Below are 17,776 nucleotides of genomic sequence, written 5' to 3'. Positions count from 1 at the left end.
TTTTTGTCTCTTCCTGACCATGTACACATGCATGTACATTTATCAATAATCATGAGGACTCATGTTTACTAGGCACTTATGCCATGCCTGGCATGTCCTAAGCACTTGGAGGTAGGTGCTACTTTTAATTCCATCTTATAGCTGAGATGAGGCAAAAGGCACGGTGAGGTTAAGCAGCCCCAAATCACACAGCAGTAAGCGGTAGAGCCAGGCCACAGAACAAGGGACATATCAAGGCCTAATATTTGATAGATATATAGTGGGACTGTAGAGGAGGAAGCTGGGACCATACTGGGGTTCCCATAACTATATCCCTCCTAGGTTGACAGATGGGAAGCTTCAGGCCCAGAAAGGGGAAGGCCCTTGGTCAAGGGTCACTCAAAGTTGACGATAGAGCTGCTCCAGGACCCCAGAGGTCCCCCAAGATGCTGGAGAGGATGAAGTGTAAAGAAGGGCTGTCCTGAGCATCCAGGGTCCCACAGATTTTGACATCGAACAGAGCTAGGTTTGAATCCTGGCTCTGTCCCTTCCCAGGTATGTGGCTGTGTCAAGTCACTTCACCTCTCTGAACTTCAGCGTCCTCATATGTCAAACCAGGGTGAATAATAGTACCTACCCAATAAGGTTATCACAATTCAGAGAGAATTCAGGTAAAGCAGAAATCACAAACTGGCAGCCCATGGGTTGAATGCAGCCTGTAGACAGACTTTGTTTAGCTTTCACTATAAAAAAAAAAAACAAGACAAAACCCAGCATTTAAAAATAATGAAATTAAAAACCTACCGCAATGGTGAAAAGTGAGATACATTCCCTCTGTGTCAGGAGCAAGAAAAGGATTCCTGCTATCATCATTCCCACATTGTGTTAGAGACCTAACCAAAGCAATAAGGCAAGATAAAGAAATAAGTATCAGAAAGGGTGAAATAATAGCAAGATCAATATATAAAAATTTACTAGGTTCTATGAATAAAAAAAAATGCTGGGTTCCTATACTCCAGAAGCAATTAGAAAATGTAAGTAAAAATTGGGAGATTTGGGGGGCACCTGGGTGGCTCAGTCAGTTAAGCTTCCCACTCTTGATTTCAGCTCAGGTCTTGATCTCACGGTCATGAGTTCAAGCCCTATGGTGGGCTCCATGCTGGGCATGGAGCCTACGTAAGAAAAAAAAATCAAGTTCAAAATAAAAAATTGGGAAATTTCGGGATCCGTGCTGGCTCAGTTGGTGGAGCATGCAACTCTTGATCTTGGGGTTGTAAGTTTGAGCCCAACGTTGGGTGTAGAGATAACTTAAAAATAGAATCTTTTAAAAAATGGGAGATTTCATATAAAAATCTGGGTTCTGACTTACGTTGAAAATAAGGATGTTGGGCATAGGGAGATAGCAGCCAGGTGGAGCTGAGCTAGCCAGCCCCTTTCAATGGGCACATGCATTCCAGATGCCATGGTTCCTGTTCTTTAAGATCTCCCTGACATTGAAGCTGAATGCCAGTTTCTACTTACTATACTTGCGTTGATTAGTCTTAGCGAAATATTTCTAATTTCCCATGTCTTTCAAGAGTAGGAAAACCAGATGGCCAGAGAGGGTCACATGATTTTTTATGTTCCTCGCCTACTCAACCATCTTTCTGTCTGGACCTGAGGTATATGACTTGAGGAACTCTGTAAATAGTGCTTTCTTTTCTCCCTCCCACTGCCAGTCCTCTGTTTGCCTCTGAACTAGCTGGCCTCAGTTTCTCTATCAGTAAATGTGGGGAGTTGAGTCGTAGCTAACTTTACTGTCTATTAAGTGCCAAACCCTGTGTTCTGTGTCTTATTTACGTGTCACTGAGTCCTCAAAACACCCTTGGAAGCAAGCTGTCTTATCACACCCAGTTTGTAAATGGGGAAACCAAGGCTCAGACAGGTGTAGCAACCTGCCCAAAGACTCTCAGCCAGAATGCGGAGCTGGGCTTCAAACCCAGGACTGACCCCAAAGTTCCTTTCTTGTCTTAGGATCACTAAAGCTCTCACCAGCTCTGTTGGCCAAGGTTTTGGGTTTTTGTTGTTGTTGTTGTTGTTGTTTTAAGCACTTCTCCAGGGCTCCAACCACTTTTCATCTCCTCAGCCATCACTGCCCTGTCCAGGCTGCCAGCCTCTCTTGCATGGATGATTGCATCAGCCTTCTCTTTGGTTTCCTTGCTTTCTCTCTCTCTCCACCATGATCCATTCTCTTGACAGCATCCCAAGGGATCTTTCTAGAGCCTCAATCAGATTATGCCACTTTCCTGTTTAAAAGCCTCTAGTGGATTCCAATCTCTCCCAGAATGAAATCTAAAGTTTTCCTGGTAGATTTCAAGGTTCTACATGATATGGCCCTCTTCTTTTATTCTCTCATTCTACTCCAGCCATACCTGCCCTCTTGCTGCTCCTCCATTATGTAAGCTGGTTCCTGCCTCAGGGCCTTTGCATTTGCTGTTCCCTCTGTCTAGAATGTCTAGAATGCTCTTCCCCCAGATTTTCATATGTCTGGCTCCCTCCCTCTATTTACCTTTGTCCAAAAGTTATTTCCTTGGGAATTCCCTGGCCAATTTGTCTAAAATAGCCCCACCTCACCCTCATCACACTCTAGTCCCTTACTCTTCATTTTTATTCATCATCCTTGTGACATTATATTAGACATTTCTTTATTGTCCATACCCCTCATTAAAAACAAACAGTCCACAAGGACAAAGATTTTCTCTGTTTTGTTCTCTGATATATCTACAGTGCCTAGAACTGCTCAGGAATTGCTCGATCAATATTTGTTGAATGAACCAACAGCAGCACTTTGAGAGAACAAGACCCACTCTACCCATCCCCTTTTCCCATTAAATGGAGGCCAAGGGTAAGTTTCCCTTAGGAAGAATCTGTCATGTAGGCTGAGAAATGACTAACCCAGGGCCCTGTAAAGCTCTGTTTTCCTTGTTTTAAGAAGCTGAGAATATCTGGGACAAATGACAGAAGCCATGGCTTGGAAATCTCAGTTGACACAGCAGGTATTGGTGCGGCCCAGGAGAACCGGTTGGACCAGTTTTGTCTCCCTTGGGGAGGCTGGAGTGGAGGTGGCAGCTGCAAGTGCTCCCAACCCCCAAGGCAGCCAGCAAATGATACCATGGATTCTCAGGTCCTGTAGGTTGGTGGAACAGACTCCACCTCAGGGTTGGGGGTGAACCCCTGCTCACCAAGGGTGGCTTGTGTATGGTCAGGCATGGAATCCCGAGGCCAGGGTCTGAAGCCCAACTTCAGGGCCTTGGGCCCTTTGTAGAATCACAGGGAATAAAACGAGGTCCAGAGAGGGAAAGGGTCTTGTCCAAGTTCCATCATAATATGACTAAATCCAAACCCAGTTATCCTGCCCCCCAAGTCGATGCTACAGCAGCCCATTCGTTTATCCATTTGACAAATATTTATCAAGTGCCTACTATATGCTGGGCATAGTTCTAGGCATTGATGATACATTGTGAACTAGACAATAATGATCTGTGGAAACCCTCTGTGGAAGAAGCAGAAGATAAACAACAAATAAGCAAGTTATATAGTATGTTAGAAGGTGATGAGTACTGTAGAAACAAAAAATGGAGGAGAGTAGTGTGAGTGTGTGGGGGGTGCAGGTTGCAACATGATATGGGGTGGCCTGAAAAGCCTTACATTTGACCCTTCAGGGCACAGTGCCTGTTGCATCGCCTACGCGTGCTCAGATGAATAGGTATGGAATAGGCAGGCGCTATAACCCACCATAGGCTCAAGTGCAGGGACCTCTCCAGCACACAGTCTCCCCCCACTCCCCACTTGCCTCTCGCAGCTTCTGCTGGGTCTCTCCTACCCCTACTACTAACTTTGCCCTGTTCCCCAGGGAGGTCATACCTGCTCCCAGGCTCATCACACTTCATTTATTTGTGTTTATTTGTGCATATCTCTCTATCCATACATTCATTTGGATAAAGGCCATGTAGCATAGAGGTTAAGAAGTTTGTCTTTAGGGGCGCCTGGGTGGCACAGGGGTTAGGCGTCTGCCTTCGGCTCAAGGGCGTGATCCCGGGGTTCTGGGATCGAGCCCCACATCAGGCTCCTCCGATATGAGCCTGCTTCTTCCTCTCCCACTCCCCCTGCTTGTGTTCCCTCTCTCGCTGGCTGTCTCTATCTCTGTCGAATAAATAAATAAAATCTTAAAAAAAAAAAAAGAAGTTTGTTTTTATAGTAAGAATCTCAACTTTGCCCCTACAAGCCGTGTGACCTTGGGCAAGCTGTTCAACTTCTCTGTTTCTCTAGTACCTAATAAATAAAAGGGCGACAGGGACGCCTGGGCGGCTCAGGCAGTTAAGAGTCAGCCTTTGGCTCAGGTCATGATCCAGGGGTCCTGGGATTGAGCCCGGCATCCAGCTCCCTGCTCAGCAGGGAGTCTGCTTCTTCCTCTCCCTCTGCTCCTCCCCCTACTCATGCATGCTTGTGCAGGCTCTCTCTCTCAAATAAATAAAATCTTAAAAAAAAACCTCTTGCTTAATCAAAGGTCATGAAGATTTATACCTACATTTCCTCCTAAGAGTTTTATAGTTTTAGCTCTTACATTTAATTTTTTTTTAATTTTATTTATTTATTTATTTGAGAGAGAGAGAGCAGAAGCAGGGGGAGCAGCAGAGGGAGAGGGAGAAGCAGACTCCCCGCTGAGCAGGGAGCCAAATGCGGGGCTTGATCCCAGGACCCTGGGACCGTGACCCAAGCTGAAGGTAAATGCTCAACCGACTAAGTCACCCAGCACCCCTAGCTCTTACATTTAGATCTTTGATCCACTTTGAGTCAATTTTTGTATATGATGTAAGGGAGGGGTAGATATCCATTCTTTTGCATTTAAATAATCAGTTATCCAAGCACCATTTGTTGAAAAGGCTATTCTTTCCCCACTGACTGGTCTTGGCATCCTCATCAAAAATCAACTCACCATAGATATACGGTTTATTCCTGGACTTTCAATTCTATTCCATTGATCTATATGTCTGTTCTTACGCCAGTGCCACACTGTTTTGATTACTGTTGCTTTATAGTAAGTTTTGAAATTGGAAAGTGTGAGTCCTCCAATTTTGTTTTGGCTATCCAGGACCCTTTGCAGTTCCATGTGAATTTTAGAATCAGCTCGTCCATTTTCTGCAAAAAAGCAGCTCAGATTTTGATAGGGATTATATTGAATCTAGATCAATTTGGAGAGTGTTGCCACCTTGATGATAGTAAGTCTTCTAATCCATGAACATGGGATGTGTTTCCATTTATTTAGGTATTCTTTCATTTCTTTCAACAAAGTATTGTACTTTTCGGTGTACAAGACTTGCATTTCCTTGGTTAAATTTATTTCTAGTATTTTATTCTTCTTGATGTTATTGTAAATGGAATTGGTTTTTTAAATCTCATTTTCAGATTATTCTCTGCTAATGTATAGAAATACAACAGATTTTTTAAAAAGATTTATTTATTTATTTGAGAGAGAGCATGGGGGGAGGCAGAGAGAGAGGGAGAGAGAAACTTTTGCAGACTTCTGGAGCCCGATGCAGGGCTCAATCCCAGCACCCTGAGATCAGGACCTCAGCCAAAACCAAGACTCCTATGCTTAACTGAGTGCACCATCCAGGTGCCCCCCCTTTCTTTGAGAGAGAGAGAGAGAGAGAGAGAGAACACGCAGGCACGAGTGCTCGTGGGAGGAGGGGGAGGAGCAGAGAGAGAGGGAGAGAGAGAATCCTAAGAGGGAGCAAGAGAATCCACACTAAGTGTGGAGCCTGACCAAGCCCAACGTGGGGCTTGATTTCACAACCCTGAGATCATGACCTGAGCTGGAATCAAGAGTTGGATGCCTAACCAACTGAGTCACCTGGTGCCCCAAATATACAATTGATTTTTGTGTGTTGATCTTGTGTCCCACAACTTTGCCACATTAGTTTTTAACTCTATCTATAGTTTTCGGTGGATTCTTTTAAGTTTTCTATATAGAAGAGCATGTCATCTGCAAATAGAAATAGTTTTACTTCTTTTTTGATCTAGATGCCTTTTATTTCCTTTTCCACTTAATTGCCCTGGCTAGAATCTCCAGTACAATGTCAAATAGTAGTGAGAGCAACCGTCCTTGTTTGTTCCTGATTTTAGAGGGAAAGCTCAGTCCTTCACCATTAAGTGTGACGTTAGCTATGGTTTTTTCATAGATGTTCTGTATCAGATTGAGCAGTTCTTTTCTATTCCGAGTTTGTTGAGTGTTTTTATCAGGAAGGGGTATTGGATGTACTTTGCCTGTTTTTTACAGTTAAAAATTGGCAAATCCTCTGTTTGATTTGGTATAATTACATGAGACCAAGTTTCATAAGAATTTTTATTATTCATAATTTGAAACCTTTATAAGTTTTATTAACTCAGCTTTTCTTGACTTGACATTTTTTTTTAAGACTTTATTTATTTATTTGACAGAGAGAGAGACAGCCAGTGAGAGAGGGAACACAAGCAGGGGGAGTGGGAGAGGAAGAAGCAGGCTCATAGCAGAGGAGCCTGATGTGGGGCTTGATCCCATAACATCGGGATCATGCCCTGAGCTGAAGGCAGATGCTTAACCGCTGTGCCACCCAGGCGCCCCTTGACTTGACATTTTTAAGGAAGCTAACAAATACGTGGCTGAGTGTCTTTAACCACGTGACCGTGGGCAATTTCTATTCACTGGGCCTCAGTTTCTTCAACAGTAAGATAAGATGGTATAGTAATGCTTATTTCTTAGGGCTTTGGTAGTTGGAGATAAGATGAGATTTTGTATGAGAAAGTACTTTGCAAACAAATAAAAACTGTATGCTTCTGTTGCTGTTTTTACCAGAGAAGTTTTAAAAATTGCAATATAACATGTATTTAGTAAAGTCCATAAAGTATATAAAGGGCAGTGATCTTAATTATGAGGACAGGTAAATTTGTATACACCCTCATGAATACCACTAGATCTTGATATAGAACCTGTCTGGCATCCCATAAAGATCATTCTGCTTGGTCTATACCACCCCTGAAGATAACCACTATTTTTTTTAATGTTTATTTATTTAAGTACTCTCTACACCCAAGGTGGGGCTTGAACTCACAACCCCAAGACCAAGAGTCACATGTTCTTCTGACTGAGCCAGCCAGGCGCCCTGGTAACCACTATTCTAACACCTATCACCATAGATTATTTTTCCTGTTTTCGAACTCTGTATAAATGGAATTATACAGGCTTGTGTCTGATTTCTTTCACTCAGCATGATATCTGCAAATCTTCCAAGTTGTTGCATGTAATGATAGGTCATTCTTTTCACATAATTTTTAATGCTAGTCAGTCATGGCCTGAAAAGGCTGTGCATTTGCCCAAGAGACCAAAAAATGAAGTCCAGGGAAACCCAGGGCTCTCCTGTGTTGAATCAGCCCACCATATGAATTTTTACCAAGGCAGTTGAATTCTCAGCCCAGATCACAGGTATCTTGACCTTAGATCTCCACTTCCTATCCCACACTCCAGACAGACATCACAAATAGATCTCAGCACATTTTTCAGGGAGTCCTGAGGCAGCCTCAAAATTCTTCTCAATCCAGTAATCTGAGTAGCCTACACCAATTAATTGGGGTGGGTACTCAATATTAAATCTAAATGTTCTGTTATCAGATCCCTAAGATGTTTTTTCTGGGCTCCCAGTGTTATGACATGAGGGGTTCTGCTATCATCCTCAGTTTATCCCACAGCAATACAAGACTGGTGGTGGTAAAGGCCTATAGTGTCTCCAGTTCATATATTCTTTGGGTCAGGGCTCAAACCCAGCAAATCTTTTGCTTCCTGTGAGTCTGATTACAGCATGACTTAAGTAAGAGGGGAATGGGTGGATTGCTTAGATGTGGAGGAGTTGCTGTACCCACGAGGTGGCTTGATTGAAGCCTCCTTATTTATATTTTTTATTTTGATAAAAACATTGCAATACCTCAATTACAAAACAAGCACAAGTGTGACTTATGTTTCACAATTTATGCTGTTGTGAATCTTGACAGTTCTGCATGTCTCTCACATTTGAAAAATTTCTTCCAACCTGGAAATCTGGGTGAAATAAACTCTCCCATCCTCTGGGAATGGTTCCCTGTATATGCAGGCTGGGATTGTCATTGATTACAATAAGAACAACAACATCTAAGGCATGTTTTAATCTACCTGTAGATCATAGTCTGAGAAGGAGATAAGACTTGTATGTGATATAATTTTAAAAAGTCAGTGAAGCTCTCATTTATTTGAAACTGTTCCCAAGCAACTTCACATATTTGGAAGGTCCAGGAAGGAATAAAAAAGAATTTCGAGAAGCTATGTTTTTCTTCATCGAAGAGCACTTCAGACCGTCACTCAGAACTGGTTTACTTTTTGCTTTCATACAAATCTAAGTGACAACAAGGCTTCCAAATAAAATATTGGAAGCAGCAAATTAGAATGGTGGGCTTGGGCCAAGTATTGGTTACTAGACGCCGCCTCACTGTTAATGGATGGAGAAGTGATTCTTGACAGCAAAGGACAAGGGAAAACAATAAAATGTGGCCACACAACTACAACGGTCTGTAAAATGCAGGGGCAAAAAACTCTTTAATGCTTCTACTACTTTGTAAGTTTTGGGTCTCCTCCTAGTTTAATTATTATTGTGTATAATGAGGACCAAGAATAAGGAATAAATTTTTGAGCACCTACAGTGCTAGGCCATGCTCAGTAAGTACTTTACATTACCTGTCTCACATAAGCCTGGAGGTGGTCTTGTTATTATCATCTCCAGGGAGGCACACAGAGTAGGGGAAGCAACTTGGCCAAGTAAATCATCAAGGTGCGTTTTGAACCCTTGCAGTCTAACTCCAGTGCCAAGGCTGTTAGCTTCTACTAGGTTTCGAAGAACCTGTTAGGCGAATAAAGAGTCGAAAGGCATTCTAGGTAGAGGGTACAAAATATGCAAAGACAGGGCTAGTCAATTAGTCACTCAGTTTCTCTGTGTCTTGGTTACTCACCTACAAAATAGGAACAGTATTATAGGTTTATAGGTTCATAGGCTTGTGAGAATTAAATGGGATAATGCGTGTAAAGCACTTTGTACAGTACCTGGATCATAGAATGTGCATAACGCTAATTAATGTTTTAAAAAATACTGTTCTTTCTCCGCCTGTCCTTCTACCCCTACGGAACGGGTTCCAAGGAGACTACATTTCCCAGCATACCACCTCGCCCTTTGACTCTAACTAGACCAAAAAGACGCGCCGACGAGCGCCTCAAGCCGGAAGACTATAGTCTCCCGGCGTGCAGTGCGCCTCCTTCCATTAGATTTGAGGCACGGCCGGCGCGTTGCCCACCGGGAGTTGTAGTTAGCTGCGTATCGCTCTGACGCCGGCCGGGCCGGGCGTGGGGGCCTGTGGGAGGTGGCGCGGCCGGGCCCAGCTGCGGGGCGGAGGCGGCGGAGAGGCCTGTGGCGGCTGAGAGCGGCAGGGTCGGGAGCGGGCGCTGGAGCCGAGCCGAGCCGGAGCGGGCGGCGCAGGCCGGCGCGGCGAACAGCCACCATGTCGGTGTTCGGGAAACTGTTCGGGGCAGGAGGGGGTAAGGCCGGCAAGGGCGGCCCGACCCCTCAGGATGCCATCCAGCGGCTTCGGGACACGGAGGAGATGCTAAGTAAGAAGCAGGAATTCCTGGAGACTAAGATCGAGCAGGAGCTGACCGCCGCCAAGAAGCACGGCACCAAAAACAAGCGCGGTGAGTCGGCCGGGTCCCCTCAGACTCTCCTCAGGCTCCCCTCGGGCTCTCCGGGCCCGGACTCCACCTTCATCAGACACGCCCCAGGGTCTGCCCCAACCCTAGAACTCTCCCCGGTCTAGAACTCTAGGCCTTTCCGGACACCTCTCCGTCTGGCTCCCTTGAGTGTCTCTTGGGGCCTTGGACTCCTCCACCATCAGACTCTCATTCCTGCCTTTTCCTCTCAGGCTCTCCCCTCTCCGCCAGGCCCCTTCAGACCCTGGTTTCACTGCACTTCCCTCGGTCTGCCCTGTAGTCCGTTCTCTTCCGCCTTCTTTCTCGGGCCTGCCCTCACCCACCTTCGGGAAACTGCCGTCGTTTTCTTATTGGCTCATTTCTGCCCCCCATCCTAACTCTTGTGTCCTTCCTTGTCCTACCCCTGCCTTCCTCTGACCCCTTCTCCCTGACTGTGGAGTCCGTGAGCTGCCCCTGCCCTCTCCCCATCCCCGTGACTCAGAATGCTCCTTGAGAAGCCTCCTTAATGGAGAGGAAAGGGGACTGGGGGAGAGGAGACCCCTGGTTCCGTCTCTGTTTACTTGCTGAGCGAACTTGAACAAGTTGCTTTCCCTCTGAGGCCTCCTTTTCCCTGTCCATCAGCGAGTGCCTTCCAGATCCGTGATTCACTGCTTGTTGCCTCATAGCCAGGTCTTATCAGAGTTTCTGGTAGCATAAGCCTTCATGGGTGACTCAGGGCTTCCCCATCCCTCTGAACCAGAAATAGGGATTCCATTCCGCCATTGGCAGTGACTCCTTCCCAGTCCCCACTCCTGGGGGTTAGGGTGGGGATAGTGAACCTTGAGGCAGGCTTAATATACTTCCTGTTGCTGTAGGGCTTTCTGGGCAAGTGCTTTGTATTCTTCTTAAGGTGAATGTGACAATGCTTTAATAACTGTAAAGCAGTTTAGAAATATTTGATCTTTTTGGTGTTATGGCAATTTGAGAGTGAACCGTAGAGTGACAGGGCCTCCCCCCACAGAGGGAGGCAAAGGTGAGAGGGGTTGAGGAGCTGCACAAACAAGTATTTAATTTAGAAGTCTGCTAGTCATTAGCCACGTGACCTTGAGCTGGTTATTTTACCTCTTTAAAAGGAAGATCATGCATTTACAGTGCCCAGCACCAAGTAGAGGCTAAGTAGATGTCTTCTTCATTCTAACAGAAGAACAGAATAGCCCATCCTGAGGATACTTCTTTGCTGATAGTCAACAAATACTCTGGGATTTTTTTTATTTTTTTTATTTTTTTAGTGCTTGCTGCATATTGACAGGGTGAACAAAGCATAGCTTCCACTTTTATGAGAGAGAAGATAGAAACAGGAAAATAAATGGAGAAAATATTGTCTAGTGATGGTGGGTGCTTAAAAAAAGATGATCTGGTGGGGAGTGATGGAGTGGGCAAAGGGGTGACACTTTAGATAGAGTGGTCAGGAAATGCCTCTTTTAAAAAGTCAAGTTTGAACTGATCCTTGAGAAGGAACCAGCTCTGTAAAAAGCTAGAGGAGGAGCCTTCCATGCAAGGGAAAACAGTATAGGAAAAGGCCGGGAGGTTGGCCTGTTTTAAGAAGCAGAAGACCTCTGTATCTGGAATGTAGCAATTGAAGGGGAAAATGGTATGAAATAGGAGGGTAGGGAGTGGACCTTGGACTTCCCGGTAGAGTTTGGATTTTATTTCAGGTGGGTAGAAAGATGTTGGAGGGTGTTATCCAGGAGTGTGTCCTTATCATTGATGGAGTTTTAAAAACACCATCTGGCTCCTCTTTGGAAGGTAGACAGGTGTGGGATGAGAGTGGCAGCAAGGCGACGTGAAGTAGTTGGTGTCATCCATTTGTGGCCTGGACTCCAGTTATAGATAGCCCTGGAGATAGAGAGTGGGGTTAGATTTTGCTGCCTCTATCTTTTCTTCTCTGATGACTCTCCCTCTGTCAGGATCCTCTATTGTTCAATAGAGTCATTTTTTTTACCAGTCTGCATTTTGGAATGCTTTGCCCATTGCAGGGTGGTGGGGGAGGGAGGTGTCACTTTACCTCATCTCCCATCTGAGAGGGCAATTCTTCTGAGGTCATTTGGTCTGGAGCTGGTTTAGTTTTTGCAGTTTTAGAGGTGATTGGATTTGCTTTCAGGAGGCTTGGAGAGAGGGGGTACCAGCAGACTGTGGAGGAACAATCTTAGTTGTAATGATTTTGCTGAAAGCAGTCCGTCTTCTTGAGTTGCCTGAGAGGACAGGAGCTACTATAAGCTTGTCCTTTTTAGCATCTTTAGGTCTTATCTGCTTATTGGGATAGAGCTGTGAGGTATTAACACAACCACATACCATTCATTTAGTCACTTATTGACTTGCTACTGTGGCGGGATCTGGAGAATCGGATGAAAATACACTGTGCCTGCCTTCCAGGAACTCAGGATTGGTAGTGGGTGTGTTTTTGTTGTAGTTTTTGTGTGTATGTGTGTGAAAGAGAGAGTGAGAGAGAGAAGAAGGAAAAGGAGTAGGAGGAGGAAGGGGGGAGGGGAACATACCAGTCAGTGCTGAAATGTGTGTACATGTCTGAGGAGGTTCCTGTCTGGAAGGGAAAGAGTCAGGGAGGCTTTTCAGAGGAGGGCGGTATGAGATGGGTCAGCAGAGAGTTTCGGGAGCAGTGAGAGCTTTTGTGGGGCGAGACAGCGGAGAAATAATACCGCAGTGTCCTGTAGCCTCAGGCCTCAACCTGGAGATGCTGAGGAGCCACTGGTTGTCTTAAAGCAGAAGAGACGGACCAACTTGGATTTCCAAAGAGCACACCAGAAACAGCATAAAAATAAGGAGTGTAGATCAATCTGAAAGGGGCTGGAGGCAGGAATCCATTAAGACATAAGGATAGAATCTCATAGACATGATTTGAGCCATAGATTTATCACTTACTAGCTGGTGTCTTGGGCTGGTTACTGCGCCTCATATTCCTCCTCCACGAATAGGGGTACTAGTATTTACCTGATTGGGTTAAATTGTGTTATGTATGCAGAGCTCTTAGCATAGTGCCTGCCATATGGTAAGTGATCAATAAATGCTTGCCGTTATCATTATTATAAGGAGACTTGTAATTATTCAGGTGGGAACAAAGGGCCTAGAGTAGAAGCATGGAAAACTAGATGAGAAGTAATACATGTCAGACTTTTCTGAAGGAGAATCAAAAGAAGCTTGGTGATTTATGGGAATTGTGGGTAGGATGAAAGAGGGAGGAGTTGAGGACAGTTCCCAAGTTGGACAACTGGGTGGATGGTGATGTCATTAACCAAGTTAAGAAACATAGAGGAGGAGCAGTGCTTCATAACTGTGTACTCCTTTGAGGTTTGTAAAACTTTTTTTATGAATCTCACAGCATCCACTGAAACTGTGAACTCCTCCAGGCAGGATGTGATGGTTATGTTCATCACTGTGTCCTCTAACATAGTGCCTGGCATATGGTTAAGGTTCAGTAAGTATTTATTAAATGAATGGGAACCATCTTTTGGCTATATTTTGTTATTCCCATTGTACAGAGAAAAAAATGAGGCTCAAGAGAGGATGTAACTTGACTCAGAGACCAGTTTTTCTGGTGGCTGTGGGCATCTTGTGTTCTATGTACTCCCGTGACGGCTGAAGTCATCATCATTACCTTTGTCATCACCCAGCTCATTAAACACCCACTTGTGCAAGGTGTGGTGCTGAATGGGTGGGGGGATAAGTGAGATAGGACCACGCCCTGCCCTTTTGCCCTGCCACGCCATGTCGTTGTGGTGTATACATCTAAATTGTCCTTTAAAACCAATCTCTGAAGCTCAAAGTAGATTATTTGCTGTGTGCAAGTGTGTTCCAGGAAGTGGTTTTAGTTAGGGTCCTGGAGCAAAATTTGAATTGCATATTTTTTCCAAATTCCTTTTCCTTTCCTTTAGTCATGTGTTCATTCTTAAGCATGTAGCAGGCTCTTGAACTGTCCCAGGCCCCATGCTCAGTGCTGGAAATATATAGAAACCAAACATGGTCAATCAAGGGACTTAAATACCATCACTTTCCTTTTCTATAAAGTAGAAGTAATATTTATCTCACATTACTGTGGTGAGGATTAGTTAAGAGAATATATGAAAGAGTGTGACACATTGTGGATATGAAAGTATATTGTTCTTTCCTTTTCTTTCTTTTTTTTTTTTTTAAAGATTTTATTTATTTATTTGACAGATATAGAGACAGCCAGCGAGAGAGGGAACACAAGCAGGGGGAGTGGGAGAGGAAGAAGCAGGCTCATAGCGGAGGAGCCTGATGTGGGGCTCGATCCCATAACGCCGGGATCACGCCCTGAGCCGAAGGCAGACGCTTAACCACTGTGCCACCCAGGCGCCCCTGTTCTTTCCTTTTCTGATAAAGTTATTGCTGCTCAGAATTCTTTGGTTTGATTGTCAAAATGGAAAAGTTCTTTCACTGAGAACTGGATGGAAACCAGTCTAGGTGAATTGACAAAAATCACTCAAACTTAGGTCTTTTTTGGTACCTTTCTACAGTGCCCTGTTAGTTTTCTCCCTAAGACAAATGGTCAAATATCAAAGATTTTTTTCTTCTTGAGGTGTTGTAATGAGTTATGAAATATCTACCCTAAATGGTTCAGATTTCCCTTTTTTCCTGTTTTAATAAAGATGAAAACAATTTGTGGAAAGGGTCATATTTTAGTTTAACAAGAGAACTGTATGAGATTAGAAAATGGGTATGAGACACCTCATCTCAAACATCCTATACCGATACACTTCTATTGGATATGAATGCAAATCAGTTCATTTACAGGTTCATTTAGGTTCAGCAGAAAATGTCTGATGGATGCAGAGAGGCTATGCGCTCACAGGAAATACATCTTCGTTAAATCCTATTCGTTGCTGGAGCCAGGGTGGCTCTCTCATGTTTAATAAAATTGCTTCGAAATGTTATAATGGGGGAAGACATCTTAATAAGTTACATTTATAGTGAGTGTGGCCTTGAGTCTAGAGAACTCAAGGTATCAGGTGAAAAGTACAGCATCTTGGGGCACCTGGGTGGCTCAGTTGGTTAAGCGTTTGCCTTTGAGCTCAGGTCCTGATCCCGGGATCCTGGGATGGAACCCTCACTGCATCAGGCTCCCTGCTCAGCGGGGAGTCTGCTCCTCTCTCTGCTCATGCTCGCTCTCTCAAATAAATAAATAAAATCTTGAAAGAAAAGAAAAAAAAAAGTACATTTTAATGGTGCATGTGTCAGCAGAATCTCCTCTTCCAGAAGCCCTGGGATGGAAAACCCAAAACCCACCCAGGGAACTGAGCAGTGGGAATTTCCCTTGGTGATGCTTAAGTTTCTTGTTTGAAGAAATGGTTGGCCAGATTCGTTTGGTTTAAGACAGATGGAGTGTCAGAGAGGTCTCATGTGTTGGCTGTCCAAACACGCTGGTGCCTTTGATTCAAATGACAGAATCTTTTTTGCCCCATTTGGCAGGGAGATTAAATATTTTTAAGTGCCTGCCAGTAGGTTTATAATGTGGTTTGAAATTCAAGATAGATTTTGTTTGGAAGTTGAGCTAAATGTGAGGACCTCTGAGCCTGGACTATTTTGCTCAGGGAAATTTCGTGTTGTCCCTGATTGGGTTTGTGTGCAAAGAGCACGAGCTTGAAAAACAGCCTGTGAAGATGTGTGAGAGCCCTATATCCCTGAGGCAGAAAGCCAGGACCTGATTTGTTTTCAGTGGTCCAGAGCCCTGAGGTGGAGCCAGGGCCGGCTGGGAGAAAGGAAGCTCTTGGGGTCTTGAGGAATTCCTTTGGGTAGGAAGGGTTTATGAAAACTTGGTTCTCTTGCCCAGAATTGTTTTGTGCTGTGCCGTTGTCTTTAAAAGAGTGAGAGAGAGGATATTCAAAAACAACAAAAACTTTAGATTGGTCATTTTGAGGATAGATGGTTATATTTAGAAGCAAAATTTGAACTTAGCAACAGGAAATAAGAACAGACCTAGTTGGATATAATACTGGCCTGTTTTTAAGGTGTTTGGCTCCAGCCAGCAGATGGTTTTTGAGTTCATTCTAGGAGGAAAGCAGCGTGATGGTTTAGGCAAAAGATTTCTCAGTTTGAATGCTGACTTCACCACTCACCAGCAGTACCTTGGCAGTTACATATCCTCTCTGAGTCTCAGTGTGCCCATCTATAAAAAGGGGAAAATAATACTTCTTAGGGTTCTTGTGAGGTGTGGAATAAGTTGATGTATGTAAAGTGCCTAGCAGAGTGCCTGGAACATAGGAGAGATGTAAATATGTCCTTCGTTTTCCAGGTATGGTCTTAGGCACAATAAGGGATATAAAGGTGGATGAGACAGTACTTTCTTCCTACAAGGGCTCACAATTCAGTGAGGAAGACTCATACATGTACAAGTAACTGATAGAAGGCAAACCATGGTAAATGTACAAATGAAGTATTAGAGGAAAATACAGCAGGAATAGATTAATTCATCTCTGAGGGTTGGCAGCTTCATTTCACCCAGCCACCCATCCAATGCCCAAATTCCCTTTGCAGTATTCCTGCCAAGCGATTAACCTCTGATTGAACCTCTTTGCTGACAGGATTTGTATTAGGTCTTCTATCCTCCCATACTACAGCATCGTCTGTCTTTGGATAGCTCTGACTATAAAATCACCTTTTTTCTTTGGAAATGGAGATCTTTCTTCTTGTGCCTACTTCCAGCAGGTTGAGGTGGTAGCTCCAGGGAAGCAGTTTGGGCTAGTGGAAGGAGTATGTAATCTGGAGTTAGAAGGCTTGGGGGCAGATCCTGGCTCTGACAGTAGAGGATTTTGAACAGTGTTTCTTCCATCAGAAAACCTGACTGCCAATGCTGTCTTTTGGGGCCAGAGAGAACAGGTCTACTCCTCCTCCAACAAGACATATCAGGGAAGATGGTGCTTTATGTTTCAAGCCTGCACTTCTCCAGGACAGATCTCTGTTCCATTGACTGTTGCAGGCATTTCTTTTCTTTCCTTGTAACCCTCCTCTGAATGTGCTCCTTTTTTTTATCAGTGTTGCCTTTAAGTTGTGGAGTGGACAAAGCTGAATCTCTGAATATTCCAGCCAAGGTCTGAGCAGCATAGCCCAGAATATGCAGGGCTAGCCATTTGTCTAGCAATTAATTTGATTCTATGTACTGAACGGCCCTGATAATTCCCATATCACTGAAACTGTTTGTGGTTTTTTTGTTTTGTTTTGTTTTTTTAAGCAGATTTTGCTTTCCAGTGGCCTTTCGTTAATAAAGGAATGAGCATTTAGTAACTAGTAAAGTTTGGCCCTTAAGGAGCCTTGGCTGGAGGATTGAATGATTTAAGTTCTTAACAAAAGCATCTGGCTGGCTTGATTCTCCCATAGCTCATATTTCCAGTTCTTCCTCCTCCCTCTTCCATACAGGGCAAAGCTGGCTGGAGGGCTTATTTGAGGAATGCAGGAAAACTATACATCTTTGTGGTCATAGCTGTGTAGGTCAAAAGGTTAATTGTATGGTATATTGGAAAAGGTGATGGGCTTAGGATCAGAAGACCTGCACTCATATTCCACCTCTGCTACTTGCTAGCTTTGTGATCTGCAGCAAGTCTCCTCGTATCTCTGAGCATCAGCTGCTTCAGCTGCAAAAACAGTACATAGTATTTACTTTACAACTTTGCTACTCTGAGTGCATTCTATGGAAACATTTGGGAAAGTGTTAGAAATACAGATTATCAGGCCCTACCAGCCCCACAGAAGTAGAACCTGCATATTTATGAGATCCTTAGGCAGTTTGTATGTACATGAAAGTTTGAGAGACACCTCTCTGTAGTTATTGTGGAGATTAAATGAGAATAGTGGGCATTTTCATATGCCCATGCCAATCAATATTCATTCCTCACAAGGAGACACTCAGGGATGCTGTGTCCTTGGTCAGTTTGCTCACTTCTTTGGCTGCTCAGAGATTGAACTCTTATCCTGCCCAGTCTGTTTTCAGGT

At 44.1% G+C, this 17,776-nt stretch overlaps 1 protein-coding gene across 1 annotated transcript in view; it reads left to right on the top strand.

The window, feature by feature from the left end:
• The first annotated feature begins 9,425 nt into the window (after positions 1 to 9,425).
• CHMP4B (charged multivesicular body protein 4B) overlaps positions 9,426 to 17,776 on the top strand; it is a 49,040-nt gene continuing 40,689 nt past the window's right edge. Inside the window, exon 1 of the mRNA XM_045806683.2 lies at positions 9,426 to 9,763. Within this exon, the coding sequence (XP_045662639.1) occupies positions 9,574 to 9,763 (190 nt within the window). The 5' untranslated portion in view covers positions 9,426 to 9,573. The remainder of the gene's footprint in view (positions 9,764 to 17,776) is intronic.

Source organism: Ursus americanus, chromosome 22 (genome assembly GCF_024610735.1).
Source record: "Ursus americanus isolate L20-20 chromosome 22, mUrsAme1.1.p, whole genome shotgun sequence".
In the NCBI taxonomy this organism is placed as follows: Eukaryota; Metazoa; Chordata; class Mammalia; order Carnivora; family Ursidae; genus Ursus; species Ursus americanus.
Note: the sequence above shows the minus strand (reverse complement) of the source record. Positions and strands in the feature narration are given on the sequence as shown.